The sequence below is a fragment of the Haliotis asinina genome, chromosome 1, assembly GCF_037392515.1.
Source record: "Haliotis asinina isolate JCU_RB_2024 chromosome 1, JCU_Hal_asi_v2, whole genome shotgun sequence".
In the NCBI taxonomy this organism is placed as follows: domain Eukaryota; kingdom Metazoa; phylum Mollusca; class Gastropoda; order Lepetellida; family Haliotidae; genus Haliotis; species Haliotis asinina.
The window spans coordinates 18,858,915-18,873,483 of record NC_090280.1 but is presented as its reverse complement, the minus strand read 5'-3'; the positions used below and the strand labels follow the sequence as shown (position 1 = coordinate 18,873,483).

General features: G+C 39.3%; 1 protein-coding gene across 1 annotated transcript; it reads right to left on the bottom strand.

Moving 5' to 3' along the window:
* Positions 1-5,536: 5,536 nt before the first annotated feature.
* Positions 5,537-9,972, bottom strand: LOC137287856 (uncharacterized). Its single transcript, XM_067820239.1, has 2 exons — positions 9,861-9,972; positions 5,537-7,638 (listed from the first exon to the last, which is right to left on the bottom strand). The coding sequence occupies exon 2, from the start codon at positions 7,617-7,619 to the stop codon at positions 6,558-6,560; it is 1,062 nt and encodes a 353-aa protein (XP_067676340.1). The 5' UTR covers positions 7,620-7,638; positions 9,861-9,972; the 3' UTR covers positions 5,537-6,557.
* Between the last annotated feature and the right edge of the window lie 4,597 nt (positions 9,973-14,569).

Here is a 14,569-nt window from a genome sequence, read left to right as displayed (position 1 = left end):
TACGAAACGTAGTTTCACCAACTGCCCACACCACTGAACCGTCTCTACATTCAGCGTTACCTTAGTGACCGTGAGGAGTGAGTGAGTATGGTTTTACGCCACTTTAGCAATATTCCAGCAGGGTTACGACTGGAGACACCTTAAATGTGCTTCACACATTGTACCCATGTGGAGAATCGGTGTACCCCACCGTTCCTTTGTGATCATGAAGAAGTGAAAGGTCTTAAAGAAGCATCTTGAAAGAAGTAATATAGTTCGGTAAAGCGTCAATAAACTAAATTAGCTAGTTCATGTGATATATCAGCATTCCGTGATCACTTTTATGTGTGTGTGATATCGCTTGTGTTTGTAAGTGGGAACAATTAACAGTGTATTGGTAACCCAATAATACATTGGCTTGGGTGGAATTTGAGTTACCGCCCCTTATTGTAAATACACGATGGCATTCAACGTTTGTGATATTTCAGGAGCAGTCATGATTCTCAAATGCCTTTGGCAGTGGGCACCCATCTGTGGCTGGGTGGCCAGAGGTACATTGGAGTCCGTTGCCCAGGTGGCCCTGCACGTTTTGACCACGGTGGTGTCTCTATCAACAGAGAGAGAATGTTTTGTACACGAGGGTTAGCTAGAACACAGTGAAGACGGGCAGTATTGGTCCATGGGATGAATTGCAATTCATTACATTATTGAAACCTTGGATAACGGAAAATGTGAACCGGAATGTGAAGATTGATGTTAGGAAAGATAGTGTTTGCTCGTGTCTCTGTATTGTACAATTTAATTAATATATGACAGATGTTACCGAGAAGTTGGTGTATTTTTAGACAAATAACAGCATCGAGTGACGTTTACGTCGTTGTTACCAATATTTCATCAATTTCACGGATGGGGCCCATATTGGGAATCGAACCGTTCCTCTTGCGCTAGCGCACCACCCAATACACATAGGAACTATTGGAGATTACTGTAGAGTGGGGACAACCGATGACGAAAAGGGCTCACAGTAATTGTGTGAGTGAGTACAGCGAGTGGCTAAAGCGTCACTCATCACGCCGACGACCCTGGTAACAAAAGCAATGATAAAGGAGCAAGCACCTGCTCCGAAATTTTATGTTATTCACAACAAAGATGTTAACATATATAAATCTTGCTTTTCTTATACATTCCACTTCGAAATACCCGTTAAAGATTTGCCCCTTTTCTGGTGTCCACCGCCTTGATATTGCTGGCATGCTGCTAAAAGCGGTGTAAAACTCTCTAAATGTTAGTTCCTAATAACCAACTTTTCCTAATAACTAACCTTTTGCCAATTCACATGGCCTCAAACTTCAGCTGGCATCCAGTGATATGGCTGGAATTCGTTGAACAAAAAGTGCGCCTCAACAACACCCATCCCAAATATTGACAACGACAGCATGCAGTTTAACTCGAAAACCAATAATGATTGTAACAGATATCGTTTGGTTTCTATATCCTATACATGTAATTACAGTATGACCAGAAATATCTGAGAATTTAACGACTGAAGTTTTTTTCACTCATTACTCACGTATTAAGTGTATTAGCAGAACAAAATTCCAAATTCATACACAGGTGAACAGTTAGTATTTATATCAAGTCACCATGAGCACCAATGCAGGCTTCGATGCCGCGAGGCACGCCGCTGATCAAAGAAGTGAGAAAGTTGTGGTCCATGCTGTCCCAGTATCGGACCAACTCTTCTGTCATTTTAGCAATATTTGTCAGATTTGTCTTATTGACACTTTCCTTCATTAGTCCTAAACTTTAGCTGATCGGATGTCCTTGTTATAATACTCTAAAATGAACTTCCTCTTCTCTAAATCATCCATACTGAGAATCACTAAAACTGTCGTCTGCTAGCAAGTAAACAAAGGGATGCAACTCTTCACAAACTAATGAAAAGGGGTTAACGGAGTTGTCTCTCTTGAATAAACCCAAGCACTTAGCTGGTCAAGGTTGTTAATACAAGAAATCCAAGAAAATATATATATTCCTAAAATTCTCAATAATTTCTGGTTATACTTAAATGTTACAATCAGATTGTGAATTCAGTTCTTTCGTGAAATGACTAAGAGAGTCAACCATTTTGCGTCATTTTGTGTTGTAGCAGTCAATATTACTTCAGTCATTTCATGAAATTTCATTTCATCAGTGCGGTGGACAGGAGTGTGTGGGGTGTGGCTGTTCTGGACAAAGCAAGTGTCAAACAAACAGGTGTAAATGCTTCAAAGCAAATCTGAAGTGCATCAGTTGCTGCCACAATAGTTCCAGTCGATGAAATGACTGGAGAACATTAATTGTTGTTTTGCTTTGCTTTTTCTCACATGTTATTCAGTTCGGAAGTATACATATATTTGTGTAGTCTATACATACACTACACTGGATCCATCCAGATACATTTCATCGATCAATATCAAATGCAAAAGTGTCAAATACATTTTGAAATATTTTTTCAACCAAGAGGTATATTGAGACTTGAACTATTGATCACTGGGCATACCCACCAGTGGTCTCCATTTTTGCTCGAATTTGTATTCTTTATTGTTCTTTGTTGCAATATATACTACCGACAAGAAATAAGGGAACTAATGAAATAATAGCGAATTTGAAACTGCTTTAAATATCCACTAAATCAATTTCACGCGTCAAGTTCAATATCTGGTGTGTCCACCATGTTGGGCAACACATTCACGGCACCTTGATGGCATACTGTTAATCAATTTCCGGATGGTTGCCCGTGGTATTGCCCGCCATTCCTTTTGGAGAGCTGCACCAAGCTGGGCCAGATTGGCTGGTCCTGGGTGCCTGGCGTACACCTTTCGACCAAGAACGTCCCAGAGATGTTCAATTGGGGACAGGTCTGGGGACTTGGAGGGCCAGTCCAATGTCTGGATACCTTCTTGTCGGAGATAAGCGGAGACAATTCGGGCCCAATGTGGTCTGGCATTATCATCTTGAAATACAAAATTTCGGCCTGATAACTCTAGCCAATGGAGCCACAACAGGACGCAATAATTGGTCAACGTATCGCTGACCAGTCATGGCTTCGTTAATGATGACCAAATCTGATCGTCTGTCATGTGTAATACCACGCCACACCATGACACTACCACCTCCATATCGATCATGGTCAAGAATTGCTGCTCTGGCATATCGCTCCCCGCTCCAACGTTTCCTGCCTTCTGTGAATCGTAGGCAAAACCTTGACTCATCAGAGAACATGGTGTAACGCCAGTGGCGCATAGCCCGTCCCTGATGCTGCCTAGCCCATGCCAATCTTTGGCGCTTATGGTGAGCTGAAAAGGTGACACCCTTAAAAGGCCGTCTTGCTTTCAGACGAGCTTGATAGAGTCGGTTTTTAACGGTTGAGGTTGAAATGCGTCTTCCAGTGAGTGTGCGGAATTCTCTATTGATGGCAGGGGCCCATTTAAACCTATCGCGTACAGCAATTAACGTAATGAGACGATCCTGTCGTGGTGTCGTTGATTTTGGTCTACCACGCCCAGGTCTCGTTGCAACCCCACCCGTTTGACGGTACTTATCCCACAGGCGTGAAATTACACTTTTTGATTTACCCATCTGCCGGGCAACTTCACATAATGATGTCCCCCCTCTATCATCCCCACAATTCTCCATATTGTTGCTTCACCGAGATACTGCCTCGGAGGCATTTCTGTCAGTAAGTGTCAATCTCTATTGCATTAGTGATTGCGACTTCTCCAGTACATTTACAGGAGTTAACTTCTGTATGCACGTGTGGCACGTGCTGGGCATGCATTATGCGAAATTCCATTGTCATTGGATGTTGCGTTTGGGAGATACGCCACGATAACGGACCCTGTCACAGTCAAAGTCATCTACATTCAATTTCTTGGTTCCCTTATTTTCTGTCGGTAGTATATCTTCCTGTTTTCATTATCTCCTTGAGAGATTTCTTGAATTTCCAAAATAACGGATCTTTTTACTTTTTATGCTCCTATTGTGTATGTATTTCTTGGCTAGGAGAATGATGTGGTTTATAAGACTGTCTGAGTTCTGGGAACCAAAACGGACTGTGGACATAGGTAAGACAAAACTTGGTCTTTCAAAAGAGCTTCAAAGTGAAACCAAAAGCTTTTGGTATGCTGACAGTAATAATATACATGTTCTATATCTTCTCTTTCCTTAGTACAAATTGAACAATCATCATCAACAGTTTTCATATATAACAACTAGCGTTTGGTGTAAATTATCTTGTGAATAAATCTGTATTGAAAATAGATCAGTTTAACATCCTTAGCACATTTTCTAAATTTAGTGAATATAGCTTTCCAGTTCATGTCTTCTGGAAATTGGGTTTTCCATTTTGCACGTACCTCAGGTAGACTGTCTATCTTTGTTAATATATCATAAAAGTGTCTACATCTTTCAGAGTATTTGAACATATTTCTTAAGGGTTCAGGAATGTTGATATTTTCTCCGATGAATTCTCTATTAAACATAGATGTTCTCCATTGATAAGGAATATTTAATAACATTTTAAAATATGGCTTGAATGCATGGTACTGTACTACACTACAATAAATTTATTTTAGTGTAGTACAGTACCATTCAAGCCATATTTGTCTTTTAATTGCGACCCCCAAAATTAAACTAAAACCAAAATTACCTTCCTCCCAGTCTAGTTGGAGGTTTGTGCATATATCAGCCTACTCACTGCCATAGGGCCTAGCCATACAACCTTCAGCTTTGGGTTTTTTATTATATATTCTTAGTCTTTACAATTTGTAAAAAGTGTCCAGAGTTTTCATCGCTGCCTGTAGACTATTTTCTGACCCATCTAGAAACAATTCTGTATCATTTGCACACTGCCTCATCTTACGTTCAATATCATGTAAAACAATACCATTGACTTATGTATTGTGTCTAATCGTTATCCCCAGTGCTTCTGCGACTAATGGAAAGAGGTAAGGGGACATTGGTTCACCCTGAACAAACCTCTTTCGTTATTGAAAAATGAAGAAAGATGGCCGCACATTCCTTGCTGTTTCACAAAATGACGTGAAATGGCTAACTCTCTTTGTCGTTTCACGAAATGACTGAAATGTTTAGTCATTTCACAAACTGATTGATTTCACAAACTGACTGTGACATATATATGATGTTGAGTTTTGCGATTTATCACGGATGTCGTGTTACATAGTTTTGTATGTTGTTCAGAGCAGCACCCATCATAAACCCCGATATATGACCGGCATGACAAACAAGGGGCTGATGGTATGAGGAACGATCCGCATAGTAGGTACAGGTACAGTTCACTCGGGTCTGTTGAGACTGGGGGTCATCACGGCGTCGGAAACCAGAAATGAGCTTCGCACATTCCACCTGTGTAGGGAATCGAACCCTGGTCTTCGGCATAGCGAGTGAAGGCATTAACCACTAGGCTACCCCACCAGACACGTGTTGCAGGATCTGTTCACAACCTGGTTAAAAAGACTGATGATACTTTAACTCACATACAACAAATACACAAATGATCAATTACAAATATAAAAATTTATTAATCAAACAGTCGTAAAATTGACGATTTATTTAATATGCGGTGAACCGTAATCAACACCGCCAGTATCATATATGATGCTACAATCACCACTGATATCGGTTATGTATCCGTGACATGGTCCAATGTATTCTGGATATGTAGTCACATGATATGTTCTACATCGGTTTTTAAGGGTGTTTCATGTGCTGAAATAAGCGCCTGGTCTGTTATATCACGTTGTGTCAGTTTGGTTTTACACCGTTATAAGCAATATTCAAGCAATATAACGGTAGGGGAGACCAGAAATGGGCTTCACACATTGTACCAAGTGTGAGGAATGGAAGCAGGGTACTCGGTGTGTCGGGCGAACGCTTTAACCACAATCATAGATGATACCATTATTGCAAATTTCTGTTACACCATATGAATTACTATATTCTGAACGCTGTTATTATTGAGTGAGTGAGTTTTACGCCGCACACAGCAATATCCCAGCTATATGGCAGCGGTTAGTAAATAATCGAGTCTGGACAAGACAATCCAGTGATCAATAGCATGAGCATCCATCTGCACAAGTGGCAAGCATGGGATGCTAAAGACCTATTCTACCCCGGATCTCCACGGGCCCTGTTCTTTTTATCAATCTGTAGTTCAGTATAGGGGTTATGTGTATCTTAGCTTACATATATTATAAATAAACGTACAAGAGTTGGATACAATTTCTGAAAGGATATTTTGGGATTGGTGACCTGTCAATGGAACTGTCTTGATCACATGAGCACTGTGGTCCCAGCTGCCCACAACCCATTACAAACGTCCACTACTTCACCTTCCTAATTAACTGCCCACCCAGCGATTTGACATGCGACACACTACCCCTGTTGTGTTCTTTTAAGAACCACTGTGTTATTCCTAAGCGGGAGATACAAAGTCACTAGCATGTGATATTTAAGGTTTTCCAGTCGTTAACTGTGGCCCAAAGGCTTCCTTTTCTATGCGCAGCTCTAGTTCTATGTCATTCCTTCTGCTTGACATCTTTCACCAAGTCCAGAAACTGCTTGAAAAGTTCCATCTTCTCTCTGTGCATCTTCTCAAGCCTATCCATTTTCAACCTGTCCTGCCGTTTACGATCTTCGTGGATGGAACGTAGCAGCGACCCGAGCTCAACTGACTGAACTCCCGAGCTCAAACTGGGCACTGCAGATGATGTTTGTGCCGATGATGACGTTGGCCCTGACGCGGCGGGCGTATTCAGATATTTTTTCTTCTTTGTTAAGGACGCTATGTCAGCATCGTTAAGACCTGGACTCTCTAGCTGACGTTTGGGTTGCGTCTGAACCGCAGCTACTGTGGTGATTTGGGCGTAAGGGGAGGTAAGTATGCTGGAATGAGGCGACACGTAGGAATACGCTTGTGAAAGTTCATCATAGAACGGACACGTATGGGGAATCACGTTAGTATTCCTAGCGTTAAAGTCTAAAGTATCTCGATATCTTTTCGTAAGAGACTTCCATTTGTTCTCGACTTGGCTCCACGCGTATGTGACATTATCGTCCTTCAACTTCCGTGCTATCATCTCCCATATGCTCTTCTTCTTATAATGAGGATCATCAAACAGCTGCTGGTGCTCCTTGTGTAGCGCGATCAGTTTCGTCACAGCCTGTTTGGGCCAGCTGATGCCGCCAGTCTTAGACGCAGAATCGTCCTCCGTGGATGAATTCGATTTGGGATCCGTTTCACAAAGCGGAGTAACTTCGATCACGTTCACCGTTCCGTGACACTCGATGCTGGCTTGCTGCCCCTGCGCAAGGGCGGGATCTGTCGTCTGCACGTGCTGCACGTCTGCCACAGTGACTGCGTTCCCGCCACTCAGATATTGCGGCGGGATATTGTTGTTCATGTTGGAAACAACTTGCAGCGGAACCACATGCCTCTGGTGGGCATGAACACCGCTCATACTGGTGACGGTGGTGGCGTCGGCGGCAAGGACGTTGACAACGATCTCGTTGCCTTGCTGGACGCCATTGGTAGAGACGATGTAGGATGAGTCGAGACCGAGTTCCGTCTGACTCATCATCGGGATGGGGCGTCTGAGACTGCAAGCAAATAAGACACTGTGAAACTCAGTTACAATTGACACAACACAAGTAACAGTGAGTATGGTTTTATCACTAAAGTACTGTCGGAAATAGAAAAAAAAGTTTTTTTAAGTTGTAAACAATATATCATCTGAGTGACAAATAATCGAATATGGACCAGACAGGCCAAGGACTGACAGGCATCGATCTACTCAACTGGGGTAAAGCGACATGCATGAACAAGATCAGCGAGCGTGACCATCCAAAGTAGAAGAATGGGTTGCTACTATTTTGGGGTTTTTTTTGTTTTGTTTTGTTTTGTTTTGTTTTGTTTTGTTTTGTTGTTGTTGTTGTTGTTGTTGTTGTTTAACGCCACACTCATCAATATTCCGGCTATACTACGGTGTTCATGAAATAATGGAGTCTGGGCCAGACAATCCAGTGATTAACAGCACGAGCATCAAACTACGCAGTTAAGATACGATGACATGTGTGAGTCTGACCACCCGATCCCGTTAGTTGCCATTCAAGCACGGGTTAATGACCAAGTCTAATCCGGATCTTCATAGGTAGTAGTAGTAGTAGTAGTAGTAGTAGTAGTAGTAGTAGTAGTAGTAGTAGTAGTAGTAGTAGTATAAGAACAAAATGTATGAAAGACATAACTGAGCCAATTAATAGAAAGTTAAAATATGTTTGAATCGGTGTGAACAATGGGCTATGATATTCATTCATATTCATAACAGATTACTCACTGGTCCTACATCTACACCTAGGGATGAACCTATTAAGAAATTGGTCTGCAGCACCCCACTGTGACATCCCAGATCCACCCTCCCGGACCCGCCCATCCCGACCTCGCCCTCCTCCATCAAACGCTGCATTCATAGGTATTACTGTTATTTCAACGCACAACAAATGTCTACCTGTTTATTGTTTTTCTACGTTCATAAAATTTTATTGATACATAGTTACTTGTTTAGTTTTATTATTTAGTTGACCCGTGAAGGTCCCGGGGTAGAATAGGCCTTCAGCGACCCATGCTTGCCATAAAAGGCGACTGTGCTTGTCGTATGAGGCGACTAACGAGATCGGGTGGTCAGGCTCGCTGACTTGAATGACACATGTCATCGGTTCCCAATTGCGCAGATCGATGCTCACGTTGTTGATCACTGGATTGTCTGGTCCAGACTCGATTATTTACAGACCGCTGCCATATAGGTGGAATAGTGCTGAGTGCGGCGTAAAACTCACTACCATTATTACTTAGTTTATTTATTTATTTATTTATTTATTTATTTATTTATTTATTTATTTATTTATTTATTGAAACATGTTATCTGAACACCACCCATTCCATGTGGGAACATATTAAACAGGAGCCCTACCTATGTCTCTAATAGTCCACGGTTCCTGATATTCAATTATCTCTACATATAGGGTCTTTTTCTGGAACTAAACGTCAGTCAACTATCCATCATGGTGATAGACATAAGCAGAGATATAATTATTTCTTAGATTTTCCTCTAACCTGTGTCAATACAGTTTGCCACGAAACTCATGTTTACTTATGTTAAGCTACGTTATGAGTTTACACCATTCCACGTATAGTATAATTGTTGGTCTGCCATACAAACCCTGAAACAGATATATCCAAGAAAACCCATGTAAGTCTAGATTATGTGGCAAGTCTGAAAATGAAAAAAGCCTCTGGGCTACTCTTCATTACATAATTATTTTTTATTATGAACATTTTCCCTGAAAATATGATTTGTTCAAAGACTATTCTTTTTCTCAGTTGTTAGTTTAAGTACTTGCCGCATGGCATTTAAATATTGTTCGTTATTCCAGTTTCGTTTCAGTGAATATTGAGTGCTTCCTTGTTTTCATTGCATTTATACGTCCGCGAAGCATAAAGTCAGTAAGATCGTAAGTCACTGAATGTCACAATCTGTAAATGAACCAAATGGTTATTTTTCTTAAGTCCATTTAAAACGAAGGCTACTCTTACTGTGGTTAGCATAAGCTGTTTCACTGGGCGGAGCTAAATATAACTTTGAGACGAGAGAGGGATATACATCCGCCATTTTGTTTAGTTGTATCGTTCTCAATCCAGTTTGTCTGGGGTGCCAACCTGGCAACAAATAATGGAGAGTAACTGCCATCGACCGTCGTGACAAATATATATTTATACCTCTAATTAGACATGGCTTTCTTTGAAATGCATTAACCCGTTCGCTTACCGTGATAAACACTAGGCAAACTGTGGTATTAACATTCCGGTTTCTAAAGCTGCGACCGCTCTGGAATGAGTTCAGCTTCGGTTGTACTTCACTGGGCCTCCTGGGCTTCTTTGGTGTAGGCTAAACCCATGGAAAACTTCTTTTACCGATGACCACGACCTTCAGTGTCAAACGTAAATAGTGAGGAAATAACAAGCGGGGAGGCGATTGTGTTGCGCAGAACGACATCCATAAAATTGTTGTTGTTGACCGATATGTTTAAAAAAAAAAGCAAGAAGAAACAAAAAAAAAACTTGACCATGATTGTATTTATTTAAAATGGAAGAGAAATGGCCGGTGGGAGATGATATTTGTTATGGAGTAGCAAGTACAATGTGAATGCACCAATGTGAATGTGCATCCATCACATGATAGATCATTCTGGTTACTTCTCCAATACACCTACCAGCTACAAAGCCTTTTCGATCCTCGTGGACTATTAAAGACAGTATGTGCTTTATTCTATTTGCTGGAAGTGAGATCATCAAGTCTTGGAATTGGTGGCTGTATAAAAAGATTTTCTAAGTCAGTTTGTGAGCAGTCTTCACTTGTATATAACTATTCATGATAATTCATAACCTCTTGGATAATATCATCTTGTATATTCAGTACAGTTCCATCTCTATTTTCAAGTTTTGATAAAGATTTCTTGAGAAAATCCCTAGATTCTAATTGCAAAAAGTATTTGGATGGTTCTTCTACTTGTTCTATCCATTTGGCTTTTGATCTTATGAACAAGCCTTTAGTTTTTATTCTATTTACATTTTCTACTTCAGATTTAGTTTCCTGAAATTTTCCATTAGTGTATCCTTTTTCAATTTCATCATTTACTTCACTTAATTTAATTTCACAATTATTTAAATCTGCTTCTAGTTTGGCTTCTATTGTATTTCCTCTTATGTTTAACAGTAACATCTTCCATAATAGTAGATGTTAGAAGATAATCCTCTTACCTTATTTATTTGTATTGTCTTTGTATTAATCTTAGGTATCATTTATAGTCTGTATCATTTTTTGTCGACCATTAGGATTATTTATATGTTTATATTGATGTGTGCCTTTCTCAGGATCAACAACTCACCACACGAAATAATTAGTTCTCCCTCAAAATCTTCAGCTATGTTATTAATTTTTCGTATGAAGTCTGGTTTATCAGTGTTGGGTCCGTGTAGATTTACTGGTGTATATATCTTCTCATTTCTGAGAACATCTAGTGCCACATTGATACTTTCTTCTTCGTCTGTGGTAGAACTGACAACTTAAAATTCAAAATTATTATTGAATAAAATTGTTGTTCCACTTCAGTTATTTTTAAAGTGAGAGACATAGCATTCCATATAGCCCCACTGAGGCCTTCTTATTAGGTCATGATCTGATGTAAAATGTACACCTTGCAAATTTTATACTGTATCTGGGCCTTTTTGTTTTTCAAAACCCTAAATACTTGCATTTTCCGTTTAGGCCTCTACAATTTAGGGATAATATTTTGAATATTTCCTTTGAGTATGTCTAAAGTTAAAATGTTTTGTTTTGTAGTGGCTTGATTGATATGAATACATATTGATACTTAAAGGTAGATGAACATATTTTTTTCATCATAAAACATGTATATACAAGTGAAATAGAAACCAATCATAAGTACTTCCTTACAGTTTCAACTCTAAAACCACCCAAATATATAGACCAGTTTTGATGAAATATACAGTGTCACCATTGGCATTTTGTTCTTTGATGACACTGATTAAAACTAATGTTTTTCTATCATGTCTATACAGACATCAACAAAATATATCAATACTGTACGAACATGGCGTTTCATTCAATAGTATGTATTGCAAGCAAGAATAATAATATCTATGTGCCACTCTCAACCATGAAAATGTTTTTAATCACAAGTACTTCAAGATCTAGGAATGTACATGTAAGTATATAGTTCACATTCACAAGATATAAATCAAAAGCTAATCAATCTGTCTTTAGCCTACTCAAAGTATCACATACATTCAGATGACATTTGGAGATGACATAAAACAAATCCTTTGGTGCACAAAGTGGACAATTGAAATCATATACATATAAGTATACATGTTATGCAGTTTGATGTCAACAATCAGGCACCATATAATCTGAAGTGAATTAACATTTTTTGTTGAGGATATTTTTTTAGATGACATATAAGGAAGTATTCAAATCCCATGTATCCTCTCCACCTCTCACTCATCCTGCATCACTTACTTATCCCATGATTACAAACAATCATGTGCAGTGCTTAAGTATCAAGGTAAGTACTGTGAGCATTAATATTACATGATAATGGGATGTATGATTTGTGTAAAAATACCATATGAATTCTGTTGGTGTCAGTGCTGCAACTTCTGCAGCCGTCTCATGTTTTTTAATGAAGAAAAATAAATTTAAAAAATAGTAAAGTAGATCTATGCAAATTAAATAAATACAACTTACTTTGCCAATCCGTTTTTGATACCTTTGATATATTGTTGAATAAACGTGGTTAACTGGTAAGATTGTGGAGACGAATGTATGCTAGCTTATGTATGATTTCCTGGCAGTAATCATAATGATAATCTTAATGAACACACATTGAGGGTAGAGAGAAAGTGACGTTGGTTTAAGGCTGCCTTTAGCAATTTTCCAGCAATGTCATGGTTGGGAACACCAGTGTGTGAAACTAAAAAAATATCCAAGAAAGACCGCAGGGCTGATGACTGAAAATTGTTGCTGGGCCTCGTAACATGTAACATCTAGGAATCAGAGAGAAGGTATTAAAGTATTGATCAAATCCATGATGTGTGAACCATTGGTCTACCTGGATGCTGCATTGTGGGTAAGGCTGGTCACCACCAGTCAAATGTTTCCAAGGGTCAGGCCACCCCAACCTCTTTTACCATTAGGATACAGGTTCCTATTGTTCAAGTATATTGTATATGCAGCGTCCCAATGATGGGCAATATAATTCAGTTGAGGAAAGTCGACTTGTAAAGTTCAAGTTCTCTGTACAGTGCTTACACACAGCTGGAATATTGTTGAGTGTGGTATAAACTAAACTCATTCATTCACTCTGCCCCTCTCACACTTCCCTCTGGACCAAATGGTATCAGCTGGTTAGTTTGCGTGTGCTTTCATTTGTTCTTTACACCACACTGGGCAATATTCCAGCTTAATCATGCCAGTTAGTAAACAAGAGTCATCAGAAGATGACATATCCCCCCTGCCCCTACACGTTTGAAAGGACACATCATCTGACAGTTACTCATTGTTTTTTTCATAAGACTAAGTTTGAATTGTTTCTATGGAAACCGAGAAAATAATACATCACAAAAACCTTACAAAAACTTAATGGCGCCACTTTGGGGTCTGCAACACATATCTGCCAAGTTTTACCAACAGATATTCAGAAGTTTTTGAGTTCTGCTCTAAAAACGAAACACACCTCTCACTTTTCAGACTAGGTCCAAAACGTTTCCATGGAAACTGAGAAAATAATAAATCACAAGATCCTGTACATAGCAAAAGGCACCACTACAGGTTTGATATATCTGATATATCTTTTGATATATCTTTTTGATTGATATATCTACCAAGTGTTGCCGAAAAATATTGAATGGTTTTTGAGTTCTGCTCTGGAAACGAAGCCCATCCCTCCATTTTGAGACTAAGTCTGAAATGTTTCCATGGAAACCGAGAAATAATGAATCACAAAAACCTTTACATAGCAAAAGGCACCACTTTGGGGTCTGCCACACATATCTGCAAAGTTTTACCAACAGATATTCAGAAGTTTTTGAGTTCTGCTCTGGAAACGAAACACACCTCTCACTTTTCAGACTAGGTCAAAATTGTTTCCATGGAACCTGAGAAAATAATAAACCACTAAAACCTGGAAATAGGAAAACACACCACCTTAGGTTCCGATTGATATATCTACCAAGTTTTGCAGAAAAATATTGAATGGTTTTTGAGTTCTGCTCTGGAAACGAAGCCCATCCCTCTATTTTGAGACTAAGTCCAAAACATTTCCATGGAAACCCAAGAAAAAAATAAGTCACTAAAACCTGTAAATAGTAAAAAGCACCACTTCAGGTTCTGACTGATATATCTACGAAGTTTTGCAGAAAATTCTTCAACCGTTTTGGAGTTCTGCTCCAGAAACGAAACACACCTCTCACTTTTGAGACTATGCCTGAAACATTTCCATGGAAACCGAGAAAATAATAACTCATAAAAACCTGTACACAGCAAAATTCACCACTATATGTTCAGATTGATATATCTACCAAGTACTGCATAAAAATATTGAATGGTTTTTGAGTTCTGCTCAGGAAACGAAGCCCATCCCTCCATTTTGAGACTTAGTCCGAAACGTTTCCAAAGAAACTGAGAAAATATAAATCACAAAAACCTGTACACAGCAAAAGGCACCACGCTGATGTCTGCCTCATAGATCTGCCAAGTTTTGCGGAAAAATATTGAAAGGTTTTTGAGTTCTGCTCCGGAAACGAAACACACCTCTCACTTTTAAGACTATGTCTGAAATATTTCCATGGAAACTGAGAAAATAATAACTCATAAAAACCTGTACATAGCAAAGGGCACCAGTTTAGGTTCCGACTGATATATCTACCAAGTCTTGCAGAAAAATATTGAACGGT

Bases quoted from the DNA above. Each gene is read 5' to 3' on its own strand.
- LOC137287856 (XM_067820239.1), bottom strand. From the start codon at position 7,619: ATGATGAGTCAGACGGAACTCGGTCTCGACTCATCCTACATCGTCTCT.